The 19,828-nt window shown below is 40.8% G+C and overlaps 1 protein-coding gene across 1 annotated transcript in view; it reads right to left on the reverse strand.

The window, feature by feature from the left end:
• Positions 1-4,455: 4,455 nt before the first annotated feature.
• Positions 4,456-19,828, reverse strand: part of VWF (von Willebrand factor) — a 219,839-nt gene continuing 204,466 nt past the window's right edge. Inside the window, exons 46-52 of the mRNA XM_089669873.1 lie at positions 18,822-18,862; positions 13,517-13,633; positions 10,977-11,075; positions 9,092-9,220; positions 8,491-8,530; positions 8,217-8,314; positions 4,456-5,725 (exon numbers count right to left, since the gene is read on the reverse strand). Of these exons, the coding sequence (XP_089525999.1) occupies positions 5,522-5,725; positions 8,217-8,314; positions 8,491-8,530; positions 9,092-9,220; positions 10,977-11,075; positions 13,517-13,633; positions 18,822-18,862 (728 nt within the window). The 3' untranslated portion in view covers positions 4,456-5,521. The remainder of the gene's footprint in view (positions 5,726-8,216; positions 8,315-8,490; positions 8,531-9,091; positions 9,221-10,976; positions 11,076-13,516; positions 13,634-18,821; positions 18,863-19,828) is intronic.

The raw sequence follows: 19,828 nt of genomic DNA on the forward strand, positions 1-19,828 counted from the left end.
CAGCAGTAAATGGATGAAATTTAAGTAGTGTATGGCCGGCTTATGAGAGGTGAACAGTAAAGGTGTTTATATACATAGGAGCATAGGAGGGCAGTTGGATGTGTAGATCTAATCCAACCACGCTCAAGAGCTACTATCTGGCAGGTGCACATAAACAGCATTGCTCAACCTGTCTAAGTATTTACATTTATCCCTGTGGAAACTGTAAATAGACATTAAAATTGGTTGGAATAAGCATATGCCTGTCCACAGATAGGCATCTAAACCCAAGAACAAAAAAGCAATATATTGCAGAGTTGGTGGCTAAATTCGTTTTTATTTTATTTTTTTCCCTTGAATTATGCTCACTCACTGTGCTGTTCCTATGGAGGTACAATGTTGTCACCCGACGTCAGGAAGTGTGTAAGGACTACGGAACACCTCACCCTCTCCCCTTCTCAAAAACATAGGGGAGATGTTCTGTACTTCATACTAACTGGTTACTCAATTTAACTGGTAAGAATGCAGCACAAGCAGAGAGCACAGGGAGTTAACTAGATTTCTTGTAGAATTAGCAGGTATTTTTTGGATTTATCATTCAAATAGAACACTTTCAATCTATCTATCTATCTATCTATCTATCTATCTATCTATCTATACTATATGAGCAAGAGTTTGTGGATACCTGACCATCACATCTACAATATATGAGTTTGTTAAATATGCCATTCCAAAACCATAAGCATTGATACACAACTGAACAAGACGTTGGGGCTATAACAGTTTCCACTGGAAAGCATGTATGTGGAAATTTGGCCCATTTAGTAAAAAAAAGCATTTGTGAGATCTAACACTGAGATTGAACAAGAAGGTCTGGCACGCAATAGGCATTCGAGTATCTCTCAAAGATTTTCAATCAGGTTGAGGTCAAGGCTCTGTGAAGGCAACTCAGGTTCCTCCACAACAAGCTCATCAAATCATATCATTTTGGACCTGACTTTTGGGCACAGTCACGTCCTAAAACTGTCATCACAAGGTTGGAAACACACAGTTGTTTAATATTTCTTTGTATGCTGTAACATTAACAAGAACCTTCATTGGAAACACCTGCACTCAAAAATTAGGAGGGGGCGTTACATACAGTAATTTTTGCCATATAGTACATGAGATTATCAGGTGTCCCCAAACTTTTGTTCATATAGTCTATCTATCTATCTATAGTCAGGTCCATAAATATTGGGATATCGACACAATTCTAACATTTTTGGCTCTATACACCACCATAATGGATTTGAAATGAAACGAACAAGATGTGCTTTAACTGCAGAATGTCAGCTTTAATTTGAGGGTATTTACATCCACATCAGGTGAACAGTGTAGGAATTACAACAGTTTGCATATGTGCCTCCCACTTGTTAAGGGACCAAAAGTAATGGGACAATTGGCTTCTCAGCTGTTCCATGGCCAGGTGTGTGCTATTCCCTCATTATCCCAATTACAATGAGCAGATAAAAGGTCCAGAGTTCATTTCAAGTGTGCTATTTGCATTTGGAATCTGTTGCTGTCAACTCTCAAGATGAGATCCAAAGAGCTGTTACTATCAGTGAAGCAAGCCATCATTAGGCTGAAAAAACAAAACAAACCCATCAGAAAGATAGCAAAAACATTAGGCGTGGCCAAAACAACTGTTTGGAACATTCTTAAAAAGAAAGAACGCACCGGTGAGCTCAGCAACACCAAAAGACCCGGAAGACCACGGAAAACAACTGTGGTGGATGACCGAAGAATTCTTTCCCTGGTGAAGAAAACACCCTTCACATCAGTTGGCCAGATCAAGAACACTCTCCAGGAGGTAGGTGTATGTGTGTCAAAGTCAACAATCAAGAGAAGACTTCACCAGAGTGAATACAGAGAGTTCACCACAAGATGTAAACCATTGGTGAGCCTCAAAAACAGGAAGGCCAGATTAGAGTTTGCCAAACGACATCTAAAAAAGCCTTCACAGTTCTGGAACAACATCCTATGGACAGATGAGACCAAGATCAACTTGTACCAGAGTGATGGAAAGAGAAGAGTATGGAGAAGGAAAGAAACTGCTCATGATCCTAAGCATACCACCTCATCAGTGAAGCATGGTGGTGGTAGTGTCATGGCGTGGGCATGTATGGCTGCCAATGGAACTGGTTCTCTTGTATTTATTGATGATGTGACTGCTGACAGGATGAATTCTGAAGTATTTCGGGCAATATTATCTGCTCATATTCAGCCAAATGCTTCAGAACTCATTGGACGCCGCTTCACAGTGTGGATGGACAATGACCCAAAGCATACTGCAAAAGCAACCAGAGACTTTTTTAAGGGAAAGAAGTGGAATGCTATGCAATGGCCAAGTCAATCACCTGACCTGAATCCGATTGGGCATGCATTTCACTTGCTGAAGACAAAACTGAAGGGAAAATGCCCCAAGAACAAGCAGGAACTGAAGACAGTTGCAGTAGAGGCCTGGCAGAGCATCACCAGGGATGAAACCCAGCATCTGGTGATGTCTATGTGTTCCAGACTTCAGGCTGTAATTGACTGCAAAGGATTTGCAACCAAGTATTAAAAAGTGAAAGCTTGATTTATGATTATTATTCTGTCCCATTACTTTGGTCCCTTAACAAGTGGGAGGCACATATGCAAACTGTTGTAATTCCTACACTGTTCACCTGATTTGGCTGTAAATACCCTCAAATTAAAGCTGACAGTCTGCAGTTAAAGCACATCTTGTTCGTTTCATTTCAAATCCATTGTGGTGGTGTATAGAGCCAAAAATGTTAGAATTGTGTCAATGTCCCAATATTTATGGACCTGACTGTATCTATCTACCCTGAGGCAACTGAAAGATAAAGAATTGTATTCTTTTTAATAATAATAATAATTATTATTATTATTATGCAGGATTTATATAGCGCCAACAGTTTGCGCAGCGCTTTACAATATAAGGGAGACAGTACAATTACAATACATTTCAGAACAGAAGGAATAGGAGGGCCCTGCTCATGGAGATTACAATCTAAAGGAAGGGGGAGGTGATACAAAAGGTGATAACTGCGGGGGATGATCTGGCGGAGGTGATTCAAGAACAGTTCTTAGGTGGAGGTGGGGTAGGCTTCCCTGAAGAAGTGAGTTTTCAAAGATCGCCTAAAGGCAGACAGGGTTGGGGCTGACTGGACATGCTGTGGTAGGGAGTTCCAGAGGATGGGAGAGGCTCTGGAGAGTCCTGGAGGCGAGCGTGGGAGGAGGCAATGAGGGAGCTAGAGAGGAGGATATCATGGGAGGAGCGGAATGGGCGATTTAGGCCGTATCTGTGGATGAGGTTGGTGATGTAGCTAGGGGCAGTGTTGTGGATGACTTTGTAAGCTGTGGCTAGTATTTTGAATTTTAGACGTTGGGTTAGTGGAAGTCAGTGGAGGGATTGGCAGAGAGGGGCAGCAGTCGTTGATCGGTTAGTAAGGTGTATGAGTCTAGCAGCAGCATTCATAATAGACTGAAGGGGGGATAGCCTGTGTAACGGTAGACCAGTGAGGAGGGAGTTGCAGTAATCGAGGCGGGATATAACCAAGGTGTGGATGAGTTGTTTTGTGGTGTCATTGGTCAGGAAGGGGTGGATTTTGGAAATGTTCCGGAGGTTGAGGCGGCAGGATTTAGCCAGTGAGTGGATGTGGGGCCCAAAGGAGAGGTCAGAGTCTACGATTACGCCTAGCACCCTGGCATGAGGGGAACGACCTATGGTTGTGTTGTTGATCTTAATGGTAAAGTCGTGAGTGGGGGATTGGGGGGAAGGAAATATTACAAGCTCAGTTTTTGAAAGATTGAGTTTAAGGTAGTGATGTGACATCCATGCTGATATGTCGCTTAGTAGATTTGTGATACGTGAGGAGATTGAGACATCTTTTATAGATACATCAAAATGCATTTCTCACAGATTTTCAGTGGATAATTACAATGCTTTACGCATCTTTCCAAGTCCGTTTTAGTGCACTTAAAAAAAAAAAAAAAAAAAACAAATTCCCTAATCTTAACAGACTGTATATACTGACCACAAAACTCAATGGGCAACTGATATTACCACCTTAAAAGCTGAGTACTTACAACATACAATGGACTTTCATATTCCTCATCCTCATATGATTCTGAAAACAATTCTAACTATAGACCAATGAAAAGGAATACATTTTCCAAAACCAAATATTTTAACAGTCACACAAACAAAATCTAGATCTAGCAATAATGCTTTGTATGTATTAAAGACTTGCTCTTTGCTGCCTATTGATTTCTCTGTTTTTCAATAATAAAAAATACTTCCAAAAATGCCTATAGGATATTTTACTGTATAAGAACAACTGATCAATTGTATTTTTTTAACCAGGTTTAGCAGAATTTCTTCCATGATGGAGTGTACTTAACATTGATAACTAAAGATCCACGCATGACTGTAGTAGATTACTTTTTATTTAATGTTTCAACAAGACAAAATTAGTTTTATTCAAACATAAAAAAGAACTGGAAAGAAACAAAAGCAAAGGGGAAAGGGATTGTCACCAGTATTGCCTGAGTCTCCCTGTAGCTGATAATCCCTCAATACTGATTTACCATGCCTTGTTCTGTGTCTCTGTGTGGAGGTGGCCATCTTGGTAGAGACAGGGTTTTGCTTGCTTATGTCAGAGCCTCCAGCAAGGACAGCAGTGAGCAGCACAGTAATGAAATTAAAAAAATCTACTCCAAAGCTCATGAAACTAGTAGTCAGAAGCAGAAATGCCTTAGACCTCACACTGCAGACAGCTCTGAGACTGTAGGTACAAGAATACTTAGGCACCTCCCATATCGGGAAGTGCACTGCAAACTTTCAGGAGGAATTCAGGACAATATGTATGTTTTTCAGGGCACTGCTTAGGCACAATTAACATTTCAAAATGTTTCTTGTAACATACCAAATCTTTTCATTTTTTTTTTTTAGTTCAGGCCAACTTTAAGTGTTTACATTGATTTATTGTGGGCAGATGGAAATGAAACCCAGATCAAAGAATGGAAAAAGTGCAAAATATTTTGGAAGATTAGAACATGGTATTTTTAAGTGGCTTATAATAAATCCTGGTCTTCCACTAGATGCCTATAAATCCACCAAATGTCTCAGTTTTTAGCAGTACTGTACCAATGTTGGGTTACTAATAAAAAGGGCCCTATAAATAGCAAATCTTCACTTTTTGAGTTTAGGTTAGGAGTGTGCTAGATTTCTCCACAGCAGCCCACCACAACTTGCACCTTAAAATGAGTGTTGTGCAATTAATGTTTACGTCTTACTAGAGGTTGTATAGGAACTTGGAAAACTTAAATGATAATTGAAGCATTTGTACACAATTGACAAGTGCATGGACATACAGTGCAAACAGCAAATATGTACAGTTACCCAAGGCATCCTAAGCAGTAAACTAAGTTTATTTCTTATTGGCTGCTGTGGGGCAAAAAGAAGTTTCTTAACAGTTGGGAAGAAATAAGTGTCTCATGGAACAGAGCTATGAGTGGTACATTTGCGAGACTGACATTCACAGTTTGTTGCTTGTAAGATTTCATGTTCTACTGTGGTCCCATTAGCACATCTCAAGGGCACTTTAATTGGCTCGGTTTGGGTGGCAGAACAGCAAATGCATTGATCTTCCATGCGATGTGTCTCTATGGCATAGATGGATTTACTGGTACATTTGCCCTGAAATAAAATAACAGATTTATAATATAATATACAATATATTTGACAATATATCTCCAAAATAGATACTTACATATCATATATAATGGCAGAATTTGTGTACAACTAGCATCTCTAGTCAGTGGAATTGTAAATATCTGGGATGGTATAGCTGACACCTTCAAGTGTCTGCACATGGACCTCAGTTAGACCCACTAATATGCAGATATGAGAGGTCAGCAGCACTTGGTTCTTCCCTACCTACTGCAGCTCACCACTGATCAGTGATTCTGCTTATCAAGGTAATGAGGAATAGGAGGCAGAAAGGGGAAATGCCATGTCTTAGGTGAAGTTGCTATTTGCTCATTACAGCTCCTGAATTTTTGGGAAAGGCTGTCTGAGAGATAACAAAGCAATATTCTAGAGTTTCACTGTTTATAGATTTGTGTTTAAAGTGCACCTGTTTCCACACTATGGGAATTATTTACAGTATATATAGTTATCAAGCAGTAAAAAAGACCCAAACAGACCCTCACTGACCTCTATTCTATTGACAAGTTTAGTCCGCACTCGTCCCACTGCCAAACTTTTCTGGCAATCAAACCATATTTATAAATTCCTAACAAGCAGTATAAATGCTCTGAAACAACCATTCACTGACCCCTAAAGGTGCAGACAATGTGGAGAGAGGAGTCCTCAAAGTTCACAACAAAGGTACTGAGGTCACATTTGCTTTCTCCTTTTTTTAAGGTCATGGAGACTGTCACAGTATAGAGACCCCTGCCAAATGGCCAACGTCCATCACGGTGGCTTCCGCCCTCCCGGCCAGCTGGCTGCATGGCCTCCACTGCCCTAGCTTAAGAAGCTGATGCCGGGCGCTCCGGGTTCGTTGTTCACCACTGCACCAGCCACCAAAGGAGCCCAGCTGCGGTGGGACCTTTGGGGGCCAGACTCTGCAGACCCCCCTAGCCGAACGGGGAACTGCACCCACAGCTGCCAGAGACCCCCAGGAGGGGAGGGATTGCCTACCAGCTGCCAGAGACCCCCAGCAAGGGAGAGATTGCCTGCTAGCTGCCTGAGACCCCCAGCAAGGGAGAGATTGTCTGCTAGCTGCTCGAGACCCCCAGTCCAGGGGAGGTATTGCCTACCAGCTGCCAGAGACCCCCCCGCAAGGGAGAGATTGCCTGATAGCTGCCCAAGACCCCCAGTCCAGGGGAGGGATTGCCTGCCAGCTGCCAGAGACCCCCAGCTGAGGGGAGAGATTGCCTGCTAGCTGCCTGAGGACTCAGCCCAGAAGGGAACACCACCCGCATGATCCAGACTCCAGCAGGTACCTGTGTTCCACTTTCTGTCCCTGGGAGCACAGGCACCCTGTCGGATCCATAAGTATATGCATTCTCCCTGTTTTACCTGAACTGTTTCTGTACTGACCCCCTACCACCCCCCCCCCCCCCGTTGGATTACAATTGCTACAGAGACTCTCCCTTGGCTCTCGGTGTTGGACTATAAGTGTTTTAGCCCCTCCTTGCTACCCTGTACTGGCGAATTCACCCTCCCCGCAAGTCCCTCTATTGCGTGACTGTCATCTGTTTGTCTCAATAAAGCTTTTTGCGTTTGCCATCTACTATGTGTGTTCTGTCCTGCCTACCCTCCGTCACAGAGACATTCAGCCCTCTAATGTAAATATACAGCAGGAATTTCTAAGCTATTGGGAAATGACTAAAACCTAACTTCAGATTCTCTGTATTCCTTGTAAGGATACATCACAGCACCTGCAGCTACAAAGGAAGGTGTGGACAGGGTTCTCTCCTCATCCAGCAATGTACAAATTCAGGGTTTCAGTGATACAACCTTGTTTCACATATATAAATTTGTATATATGTGTACTTTATATCTCTGTTGTTCATACTGCAGCACCAAAATGGTCAGGGTTTGTAAAAAAAAAAAAAAAACTGTCCCTGCGTAAATGACATTACTGTATTTATAGAACGTCCAACTGCCTTCAACCACCATCATCACCTAGTGACTGCAGAAGCTTTGCTCTTTTTTGGAAGACAGGAAAAAGGAGAAGGCAAGTAGCGTTGGCAGACAAAGTCCATGCTACGTATATCAGGAAGGGGGTAGAAGACAGTAGTGATTGGAATAGCTCTCCAGTGATCAGTTGTGCTTTGGTTGGGTGTGGACCCCAGGGACATAAGATCTTCACTGGATCTGGCCAAAAACAAACAGTGTAATCTCATGTCATGTCTGTACACATTTTACAGTTTCTTACTGTGTGTAGAGTGTGCTTATTAGACACATTGTAGAAACAGTAGGTTGTAAAAGTTCATAGGGACAGAGAGTGGTGAGAACGGTTCTCTCAGCTTGGGCACTAAATGGCACTTCCAGACTTGAGTATAAGCTTGAATAGCCAAATATGATAATGATCCAATAACCCAATGCTTGGAATGAACAGTCTTTTCTGCTGCAGTATGTACACTTAAGTTGTATACGTGTCTGTTTTGTATCTTACCTCGCAGTAGTGTACATTTAGTTGTCTTTCCGTCACACAGTCATCAACTCGTATATAGTTCAGGACCCCCGCAATCTGCTTACATTCCGGTTCCTGACCTAGGATATCACATAAACACCAAAATTAACTTGATTGGGTCTGCAATTTCATAAAGTGAACCTGTCAAACATATAAAAGTTTCAAAATATTTGAATAAGCCCAATCAAAATGTGTCTCTGTAAAACATAGATGATGGAAGTAAAAGAGTAATGATGGGGGTGATATGTATACTTACATGTTTCACAACAGGAGTCTCCAAGTTGTACAATTTTACCCTAAAAATGAAGAACAAATTAATTTGGAAAGTATATGATTATATGTAGTATATGTTTGTTAGTATATACATTAAGTGAGACCTAAACATTGGATCACCATGAAATCTGTTCATAAATCAACACTCCACAAAGTGTTGATCTTCTGTGGTAGGTATCATCATTAGAAGATTTCCCCTCATCTTTCTTTTGACATGACAACTGTAAAATATTTCCCATCACTTTCTGTCCTAATGATAGTCGCCACCAAGACAGAGAAGGGGAATCGTCCCTGCTGGGAAACATATAGTGGTACAAACCTGACAACGGTTCTATAACCCATTTCTATCCAAAACTGTAAACAAATTGGACAATGGATAGTACTTTGACATGAACCTTATTCATACTAAACATAATCGTTTGGCTCAAACTAACCCTTAACCCTAAGCCCCAGGGCGATATTTAATATCCCAGTGATACTAACAGTCAAAAAAGCAAGAAACTACTGCAATTCACAGTTTGTCTCTGTCTTCAGAAAGTGAATTCAGCATAGGTATGCTATTAATGAATTTATACCACACTTACCCCATCTGCCAAACATTTCTGATGATCAAATGGTGGGCAAGTTGTTACCACAGTTTCCAGAGTCAACTCTCCTTGTTCATTAGCTTTGCAGTTGTATGTGTTACAGCCATCCTGTATGGACTTGCTGGGCTGGAAGGAAAGTGTCAATGAACAAAACAGATAAAAAGATGGGATCACCTTTCATTACATCTCCTCATGGTGTGCGTATGTTGTTCAGGGGTCCCAACATCTCATCCGTTTATAACAATATACTGTATTATTTTGGAGTTAAAACGTATCACTTGATAACATCACAATGATGTTCTAAGTTGGACTGAAAAGTAGCCGTTTAAAAGAAAATGTTTTTTTCTTTTAGTTTACATCACGGAGATAGCTGGATAATTTTCTTTTCTACACCAGCAGTGCACCTGCTGTCATTGCTATAGTCATTGCTATATATATGTTTTGGTACTTTCATAGTTTGGAGTAAGACCAAAAGGCGTTAAGTGGTTTATAGCATTTATGCAGTCAAAACTGCTGCTTTTATTTAAAGGACAGCTGTGGTGTGGGACTCCAGAGTGGGGTTGGGGATGCGTTAGTAACAGCTGTACTTTTGTTTTAATACCCACTAATCGCCTGTCCTCATCCCAGCATCATTAAGTGTTATGGTACAATGCCCCTTGGATGAAGCTATAAACGTCTTCTGCACAGTTTCCACATGCTTGCAGATGGAGGATGGCCATAGACATAGAAATGATCCAACACGTGTGCTAAATTAATGACAACAGTGACTACAGTATTATTTTATAAAGGTTTATAAGGCCTGTTTCACATAGGCTTCAGCTTGTATAAGAATAGTGTGAACAGCCCGCAAAACAATATAAAAATAATAGACTGTATTATCTATTGAGTGCGGCAAAGAGTTTGATTCCCGAATATTGGCAATCCCAGGATCCCCCAACAATGAAGGACTGGATAAATAGAATTGAGTATATCAATAGGATGGAGAAGTTGTGTTGTATTGAGAAGGATAAAGTGGAAGTGTTTAGAGAAACATGGAGAGGGTGGTATGATTTTAGATGAAGGGTGATTTGATAATTGAGTTGGAGAAGTGAAACGATTAAACAGATTAATAGAAATAGGTCGGTATACAGAAAGGGAAAGAGAAGTTAAGACAGGAATGGACATTTAAGAGGATAGGGAGGGAGGAAATGGGGGGAAAAGGGAGTGTACTTGATGTATTTGATGTGAATTATTGTTACTTGTACTGTCTCTTTTTCTAAAGAAAATTAATAAAATATATAATTTAAAAAAAAAGAATAGTGTGAACAGCAAGCTTTTATGAAACTTCCAGAAAGCTATTACAAAGTTTTTGGCAAGCTTCAAGCAGCTTTCTCTAAGCATTTAAACTACCCTTCAGCTCCTGTATAGAAATGTTATACAAAGATCGTAATGGGAGTGCTGATTATCACTGCTAGCACTGCAGGCTTCAAGTAGTCAACACTCTCATTCGGATCTGTATTCAACATATACAAACTGGAACTGAAGGACGCTTTAAAAGCTTCAACAAAACCTTGCTGAAACCTCTACAAATGCATTGTAAAAGCTTGCTTTTCATACTACTCTTATACAAGGTGAAGCCCATGTAAAACAGGGGTGTTCCCAAGGATCCCATGGCAACTGAAAAAAGTTATGATGACAATTAATACAGAGATGCGATAATCTGGATCATTTAAATCTGTCTGAAGTGCCCCTAGTAACAAGCGCATGCATGATATGTAAAATGCATACGCATTCACGTTTGCATTTGCATTCAATTTACATATGTGGATGTATAGAATAAAATAAAATTAGACTATTCTTTTTTTCTAATCAAACAAATTTTATTTACGGGATGCATAATTACCTCTATATTAACTGGATTTCCGTTCTTCATCATGATGGTGCAGGACATCAAGATGCATTTGCCACAACAGGTGCCTTTAACCTTTTGCAAAACAGTGTTCTGTAAAAAAAAAAAAAAAAAATTAAGTCAACAAGTTTAACCAATTATAATGTTCACAGGATTTTAGTTAGGGGCTTCTCCAGTGATGGGTTCTTCCCAAGATGGAGGTTGATTTACTAAAACTGGAGCGTACAAAATCTGGCGCGGCTCTGCACAGAAACCAATCAGCTTCCTTGGTTTTTTTTTTTTTTTTTTTTTAGCAAAGCTTATTTGAACAAGCTGAAGTTAGAAGCTGGTTGGCTACCATGCACAGCTGCACTAGATTTTGCAATCTCCAGTTTTAGCAAAGCAACCCCATGGAGTTGAACTTTAAGTGGATTTGCTGCTTTTCTTTGTGTGGGCAACACAATATGGTACAGAGGGTATGGTTCCCTGTGTGCGCATAGAGGGTTCAGCAATTCTGAATCCCATGCTGTAGGATGGAGGGATCTAAACAGATTTCACCTTCCCTTCCATAAAGGAGTTAAACCTTAAGAATAAGCCATTATTATGATGGTAAATGTAGTCTATGACTTTGGCCACAGACAATTTTTGTAAGGCTTTACATTAGATAATGTGTTTATAATTTTAAAGATTTCTTGGACTCCATATTACAGTTGCCATTATGCAGATACCACCGCATCTCCCAACTCCCCTTAGAAAAAGTTGCCAAAGCAGTAATTGCCCTTTCCATGCTCCACATCTTCCATTGTCCTGCTCAGCTGCTCCCTTCCTGTGAGCCTAGACAGTCATGGATACACCCCTTGGTGGTGCGTCACGTCATCTTGCAACCTCATTTCACTAAATGAGCGCTGTTCTTTTCAGCATTTAGGACCTCCCACTGCTGACTCCAGAACAGGAACATAATTGGGCAGAAGACAACTCCAGAAAGGTATTTGTAAAACACAATTTAAAAACAGGGCTGAGGGGGAGGGGGAGGGGGTGCATTGTTCTGGGGAAGAGGGATCCATTTTCATCTTAATGTTATTTGCCCAGCTGTCAAGTTTCAATACTTTGAGATCCTGACCCAGGCAACTATAAAAGATAAGGAAATTTAGAGTGAAGTTTTAACTCCAAATCTGCATACTTGTTCCAGGTAAGAGTGAAGCACTGAAGCCACTGGATCACCATGACAGCCAGCCAACTAGTATTATTAAAAACAAGCCACCAGTGGAAGCCTCCATACTTCCTCTCTACAAGTTTCCTTTAAGGGTCAGGGGATAGGGAGCAGTCAAGGCTAAATTGTTCACCTTAGACAGATCTGTTTCTCTACCTGTGGTAACATGTTTCATTTTTACAAGAGTACAAATTTTGCATTGTTTTAAATAACAGAAGCCAAACGGTAGCCCAATTTTTTTGTCACATATTATTTTTTAAATTTTTAATTTGCTTGCAGAGTACAAAAAGTACAAAGTTTAATTCAACAAGCTGAAGTTAGAATCTGATTGGTTACCATGCACAGCTGCACCAGATTCTTAGTGCTCAAGTTTTAGTAAATATTCTCCTCTGTATTGCCTTATATGAACTACTTTAATTCAAGACTGAGCATGACAGATTCTGGAAATCCAGTTCTGACTGGTGGCTGTGGGAAACATAGATGAACACTTTGTTAAGTTAAACTTGGGGACCAAAATCCATGGGGGGGTTGGAACAAGACCAGTCAGTCTGCTCAAAGAGTGAGAACAACAGTAACTGGTCTTTATTTCAGTAAATTCCCGTACAGAGGCAATGCTCTATGCTGAATTGTTGCACAGAACTGGAAGAAATATGCAAACCACACCAAAATTCAACTAAGATTAAGGGCTCGTTCACACCATGGTGCAGAGATATTAGTTTTTCTGCATGCGTTCTGCAAGGACACAACAAAATCATTTGTTCTCTATGTTCTCTATTCACACCAAAGCACTAGCATCACATGCAGATTTTTTCTGTGCAGGAATCTGCAACGTGTATAAAACTCAATGCAGCGTGCATGAAAACTGATGTAAACTGATGTCTCTGCAAGTGAAATCTGTGTGTCAGATTCCATGAGTTTTTCAGCATGCATGGTGTGAACAAGGCCTAATCATTGATCTTGTATTTAGACAATGTTTGCTTATTCCGGGGTACAGCTTTAAGACCCTGCACAGAATTAAACCATCTCTTTTATTAATTTTTAAAAAATTTCCAAGGCAGGGGTGAGGCCTTAGGCCAAAAATATAAGGTAGAAAAATAAAATACAAAACTTAAAACATACAATAAATACACTAGAGAAGGCATTAAACTAATAGTGCATGGCTGGTGCAATTATACATAGAAAGTACAGTACCTAGAACAACAAATCAAAGCCAAACATAGGCTCAAACTATCAGCCACTGACTTAGCAGTGGAAGGGCTCTCTAACCAGCAAGACCACATTTTTTTTAAACTTTAGGGACACACCCTATTATGTCATTATTTATTATTGATTACATATTCCTTACCTGTGGACAAGGATCACATGTTGTCCGTTGGCAGGATAATTTATAACTTGGATTTGGTCCTCTGGAAACGCTACATTCACAGGAGGAGCATTCATCTATCATCAATGTCTTCTCAGGCTGGAAAAAATTGAATAAAATGTTGAACCATAGATGGCACAATTGCAATAAGTGTGAACATAATGCATGTATCATTACACTAAGCTTCAAATTAACACATTAAAACACCTACCGCTTCAACATTCATTATTTATGTATTTTTGATGCTTTGATTATTCTTTTTTCAAGCTTTAATGAAGCTAGGCAGATGACCTGTGTCTGTGTTGATTTTCCATTTGTTTTAAAGGGGCCTAGTAGAACCTCAACTCAGTAGTACCACTACTCAACAGATCCCAAGCTCATTAGTACCCCTGTTCTGCAGATCGCCAGCTCATTGGTACTCTCATTCAGCAGATCCCCAGCCTATCAGTATTGTAGTTCAGCAGATCCCCTGCTCAGTAGTGCTCCCAACTCTGCTGATGCCCCACTCAGTAATATCCCTAGCTCTGCTGATCACCTGCTCAGTAGTAACCCCCAGCTTTTCTGATCCCCCACTCAATAGTAACCCCCAGCTCTGCTGATCCCCTGCTCAATAGTAACCTCAAGCTTTTCTGATCCCTTACTCAGTAGTAACTCCCAGCACTGCTGATCCTCCTCTCCCTCTCAGGTCCCCACTCACCTTCTGGTATATTGCTCTCACATATGACATTGTTAATTTTTCCTGCTCCAGGCCTCCAGCTCTGATGATCCTCTATTGCTCAGTCCTCTCTCACCTTCCGCTAACCTTCCGCTATAGCATTCCCATGTTGCAGACAACAAGCGCTCTCCTTTCTGCTGTTCCTTGCTGCACACCAGAAATTATGCCTGCACCAGACACTTCCAGAACATATACTGTGCTGTAAGTGAGCTTTTTCATAGACTTCTATGGAGGCTTTAAAGATGCTTTAAAACACCATGAAAGCAGCATAGGGTTTAAATTTGGAAGCAAAGCAAATACAACGTGTGAACAGGACTGTAAGCTAACCATTCAGAGTGCTTTAAAAAAGTGTGTCCAATTCCACATTTTGAAGCAAGTGTAAACAAGCCCTTTAAGAGCAAAACAAATGTATCATATCTCATTTATTTACAGGGAAGCTCTATTTTTTAGTTTAATTACATAGAAGTGTAAGTGAGGTTCATTTTGATGTAAAATATGGAAGTAGCAATTTATTAGCTCATTACAGCTTTGCAATACTATACAATGGGGGAGATGTACTAAAGCTAGTGCACTCAGAATCCAATGCGGCTGGGTATAGTAACCTTCTAGGTTTTGTCAGAGCTTAAGGATGAGCTGCAGTCTCCTGTGTAAAAATTAAAAGTCAGTAGCTACAAAGAATGTAGAATACTGCAAAACGTATGCTTCTGATTACCTAGGTAGTGGGAATCAGGTACCCACTGTTCCAAAAAAGCCATTTCTTTATCAGGAGCGGGGAAAGATGCCTTAAAGCGGAACTTACACTTTTGGGTGGAGCTCCGATTTAATTCAACAAGCTGAGGCAAGAAGCTGATTGGTTACTATGCACAGCTGCACCAGATTGTGTGTGCACCAGTTTTAGTAGGTCTCCCCCAAAAGGCTTCAGGGTTCGTTCACACTATATGCAACATAAATAAACAAATAAAAAATGCAGCGCAACAATATAAATGCAAAATATAGTGCTAAACAAGAAATACGTGCACAAAACAAACGACCATACTTGTGAGAATCAATGTGTGCTATACCAGACGTCTAATCAATACATGCATATACGACTCTATAGACTGCACATACCCAGTGCTATACAGGTGAAACTCGAAAAATTAGAATATCGTGCAAAAGTTCATTTATTTCAGTAATGCAACTTAAAAGGTGAAACTAATATATGAGATGGACTCATTACATGCAAAGCAAGATAGTTCAAGCCGTGATTTGTCATAATTACATTAAAATTAGAATATTACATGCAATTAATAAAACAAGGATTGTACATAGAACAATATCGGACCTCTGAAAAGTATAAGCATGCATATGTACTCAGTACTTGGTTTGGGACCCTTTTGCAGCAATTTCTGCCTCAATGCGGCATGGCATGGAAGCTATCAGCCTGTGGCACTGCTGAGGTGTTATGGAAGACCAGGATGCTTCAATAGCGGCCTTCAGCTCTTCTGCATTGTTCAGTCTCATGTCTCTCATCTTTCTCTTGGCAATGCCCATAGATTCTCTATGGGGTTCAGGTCAGGCGAGTTTGCTGGCCAATCAAGCACAGTAATCCCACGGTCATTGAACCAGGTTTTGGTGCTTTTGGCAGTGTGGGCAGGTGCCAAGTCCTGCTGGAAAATGAAGTCAGCATCCCCATAAAGCTCGTCTGCGGAAGGAAGCATGAAGTGCTCCAAAATCTCCTGGTAGATGGCTGCGTTGACCCTGGACTTAATGAAGCACAGTGGGCCAACACCAGCAGATGACATGGCTCCCCAAATCAACACAGACTGTGGAAACTTCACACTGGACTTCAAGCATCTTGCAGTGTGTGCCTCTCCATTCTTCTGCAAAAGTTGCTCTCATCAGAAAAGAGGATTTTGGACCACTAAGCAACAGACCAGGTCTGTTTTTCTTTAGCCCAGGTAAGACGCTTCTGACGTTGTTTGTTGTTCAGGAGCGGCTTGACAAGAGGAATACGACATTTGAAGACCATGTCCAGGATCCGTCTGTATGTGTGGTGGCTCTTGATGCCCTGTCTCCAGCCTCAGTCCACTCCTTGTGAAAGTCCCCAACACTTTTGAATGGCCTTTTCCTGACAATCCTCTCCAGGCTGCGGTCATCCCTGCTGCTTGTGCACCTTTTTCTTCCACACTTTTCCCTTCCACATAACTTTCTATTAATGTGCTTTGATACAGCACTTTGGGAACATCCAACTTCTTTTGCAATTACCTTCTGAGGCTTTCCCTCCTTATGGAGGGTGTCAATGATGGTTTCTGCACAACTGTCAGGTCAGCAGTCTTTCCCATGATTGTGATTCCTACTGAACCAGACTGAGAGCCCATTTAAAGGCTCAGGAACCCTTTGCAGGTGTTATGGCTTAATTAGCTGATTAGAGTGGGACACTTTGAGCCTAGAATATTGCACCTTTTCACAATATTCTAATTTTCAGAGATTGTGGATTTGGGGTTTTCATGAGCTGTAAGCCATAATCATCACAATTATGACAAATCACGGCTTGAACTATCTTGCTTTGCATGTAATGAGTCTATCTCATATATTAGTTTCACCTTTTAAGTTGCATTACTGAAATAAATGAACTTTTGCATGATATTCTAATTTTTCGAGTTTCACCTGTACATGAATTGTATGTGGATTACGATTTATGGGATATATACCCCACAAGTCCATGTGCTGATATTCAAGATTTAAAGGGACAGTTCACTATTAAGGACAATTATTCGTTATCTGTGTGCACAATTCATGTATAGCACTGGTTGTGTGCAGTCTATGGAGTCGTATATGCATGTATTGATTAGACATCTGGTATAGCACACATTGATTCTCACAAGTATGGTCGTTTGTTTTGTGCACGTATTTATTGGTTAGCAATATATTTTGCATTTATATTGTTACGCTGCATTTTCGATTTGTTTATGTTGTATATGTGGGAACACATTATTTGCTAGCGGCATAAGTTTTTCTTTTTGTAGGAGGTCCGTTGAGGGTTTTCTATACACTATGTGCAACGACTGCCATTTTTTCACACTAGAAAAATGTCAGACACCTGAAGAACATATAGAAAACAACTATTATCTTTGTGACACATCGGCACCACCAATCTAGTGTGCTGTGTATAAAAATACAGACATGCTACATTTTTTCCAAGCGCAGTGGTCTGGGCCACATGTCACTTCACTGTGGTGTAATTCACTGACGCTTCAGATAAAGTAATAAAAAAGTAAACAGCACAATGGACTGAAACATCACACCACCCTACCGGACTTCATACTGACAGCTGCCTGCACGGTAAACTGCACCCAACCATACAAGCTAGTGTAAACCAGTCCTTACAGCTCCTGTGCTGTCTGGGTGTCCTATGCAACAGAGAAATGTTCACAAGATGAGAGGTACAGAACACAATTCATTCTGCATAATGACTGGTACAGGTATGGCCACCTGAGAAAGCCTCTCTCCGGGGAATGAGGCTGCCTTCCCTAGCAACCAAACATCTGCTGCCAATCTTAATTACTCCCTTGATCTGTGTTATTAAGTGCCGCATCTTATTTTTAGTTGAAAAAAATTAATTTCCAAACAACATGGCCAGGCAGTTGCATGGTGTGATTTTAACAAGGTTCCAGCAGGTAAGGAACTCCCGTATTTCTAGGTAAACTGTCCATGTAGCAAACCCCATTATAATTTTAGAAACCCCATTACCATTCTGTGAAAAACAACTTACTCTCCAGGTGTTGACATGTATCTAAGTGCTATGTGCTCATGCAGGAATCTTAATCATAGCCACTGTGTGTGGCCACTTCTCGGTTTGTCACGCCCGAGCAGGTCTATACCAGGAAAAAGCTCCCCTGACACAACAGATGTTTCTGTTGTTCTTTGTAAGCTGTGTTGCCAGTTGATGTTCCTTCTAGCCGAACCTGTAATCTTATGCATCTGCAGGACACCATCTCTAAAGCTGGTTATAGACGGGTAGAATTTTTTTTGCTTTTTTTTTTGTTCTGCCAGCAGGCTGAACAAAAAAAAAGAACAAAAAAACCCCCCAAACTGACAGATTCCTCCATCCTCATAAATGAGGTAGATGAAGGAATCCCCCATTTGGGCATTGTATTATATCAGGAGGACTCTCCTCTGTCAGAATGCACTGATCAGTGGCTGCAGCTGCTGATCAACATTTTCCACATGTTCCCTTCAACAGAAGTTGATCAAATATCTGACTTTGTCAAGCAGGGAAGGCCACACATTAATCAGCAAAGGATTTTGCTAATTTTGGAGGGATTTTCTTTCACTTATGGTTATAACTATGGGTCAGAGATGAAGGAAAATCTCCCCAGTGAAGCATAGATGGCAAAAAGAAAAAAATATTGACAGGGGTCATAACCCTCCTTTACTCTATCCACTTTCAAAAAGTGCACAGTTTTCAACGTACAACTGTCTAACAGCACAAGTATGAAGTTTATATTCCAGAATTCACTCAGCCCACTGTCTGCCATTTTAATTCAGTGAACAGATGGCTTTTGCTTTATTAAATAAATCTTTTCTTACCCCAATAATAGTTCCATTGAGAAGACAGCCCGGGATGCGATCTGAAAGACACAGATTACAATTTCAAAGCATTTTACTTAGTACAACCCAAGAGTAACAAGGTCCTCTAGAACCCAAGGGGAAGACACCAAAGTGCACCCCTGAGATGAGATGAATGAAGCTTGCATATCCACTCCCTTTGTGGCCAAGCTGGTGTAGGGAGCAGAAATCACAGGTCCTAAGAATAGGTAGAGGTATAGATGGTTTTGTAATAATGGGCATGGTATAAAAGAGCCATATAATATGCTAACCAAATTTGATGTTGTTAATTAAAGTAGTTTATACTACTGCAGTTTTGTTCTGTGATCTCCCAGTTTAGCAGTTTATATTTACTAAAATAATTGCATCTCCATGTTGTGTGTACTGTGGGAGATCAGATAGAGTGAATGCAGGGTCCTGGGTTTAGCAACACTTTAACACAGGGACCGAAGATTTAACTGGAGGACAGTTTTGGTGCAAGTGTACATGGTGTACATTCATCTGTAAAGTACAGGCCCTTCATAAGGTTGAGTATTCCCCCACAGCGGCCTTAGCCTTGTCCCTGTCCCAGGGTATTGATGGAAATGGCACAGATAAAGGTACCCCATGTGTAAGAGGCAGTGCCTAGCATTACAGTTGCCTAGCATAGCCCAGAAGAACCCACCTGGGGGCAGTCCTCTTATATAAGCCAGATTTGGCACCCAACAAGTCAATGGGAAGCATGGAGGAATAGTCCATCATTGCCTGCCACCCCTACACTTGCATATAAAATCAGCTTCTCCATTCGCAAGACACTGGTGAAACAACAAAACATTATGCTCCTCAGCCCTTGGTAGTGCCAATACTTCATAAGCTTGCTCTGCACAAGAAGTTCATATTGCTCTTTAAGGAACAATTAGCTCTAATGCACATCATTTCTTAGGGATTGGGAGAATGTATAGGTCATTTACATAGAAATAACACTACATAAAAAGCCAAGTTGTTTATTA

The sequence above is a fragment of the Staurois parvus genome, unplaced genomic scaffold (assembly GCF_062004578.1).
Source record: "Staurois parvus isolate SC_StPar_1 unplaced genomic scaffold, SC_StPar_1.0 ptg000010l, whole genome shotgun sequence".
NCBI lineage: Eukaryota > Metazoa > Chordata > Amphibia > Anura > Ranidae > Staurois > Staurois parvus.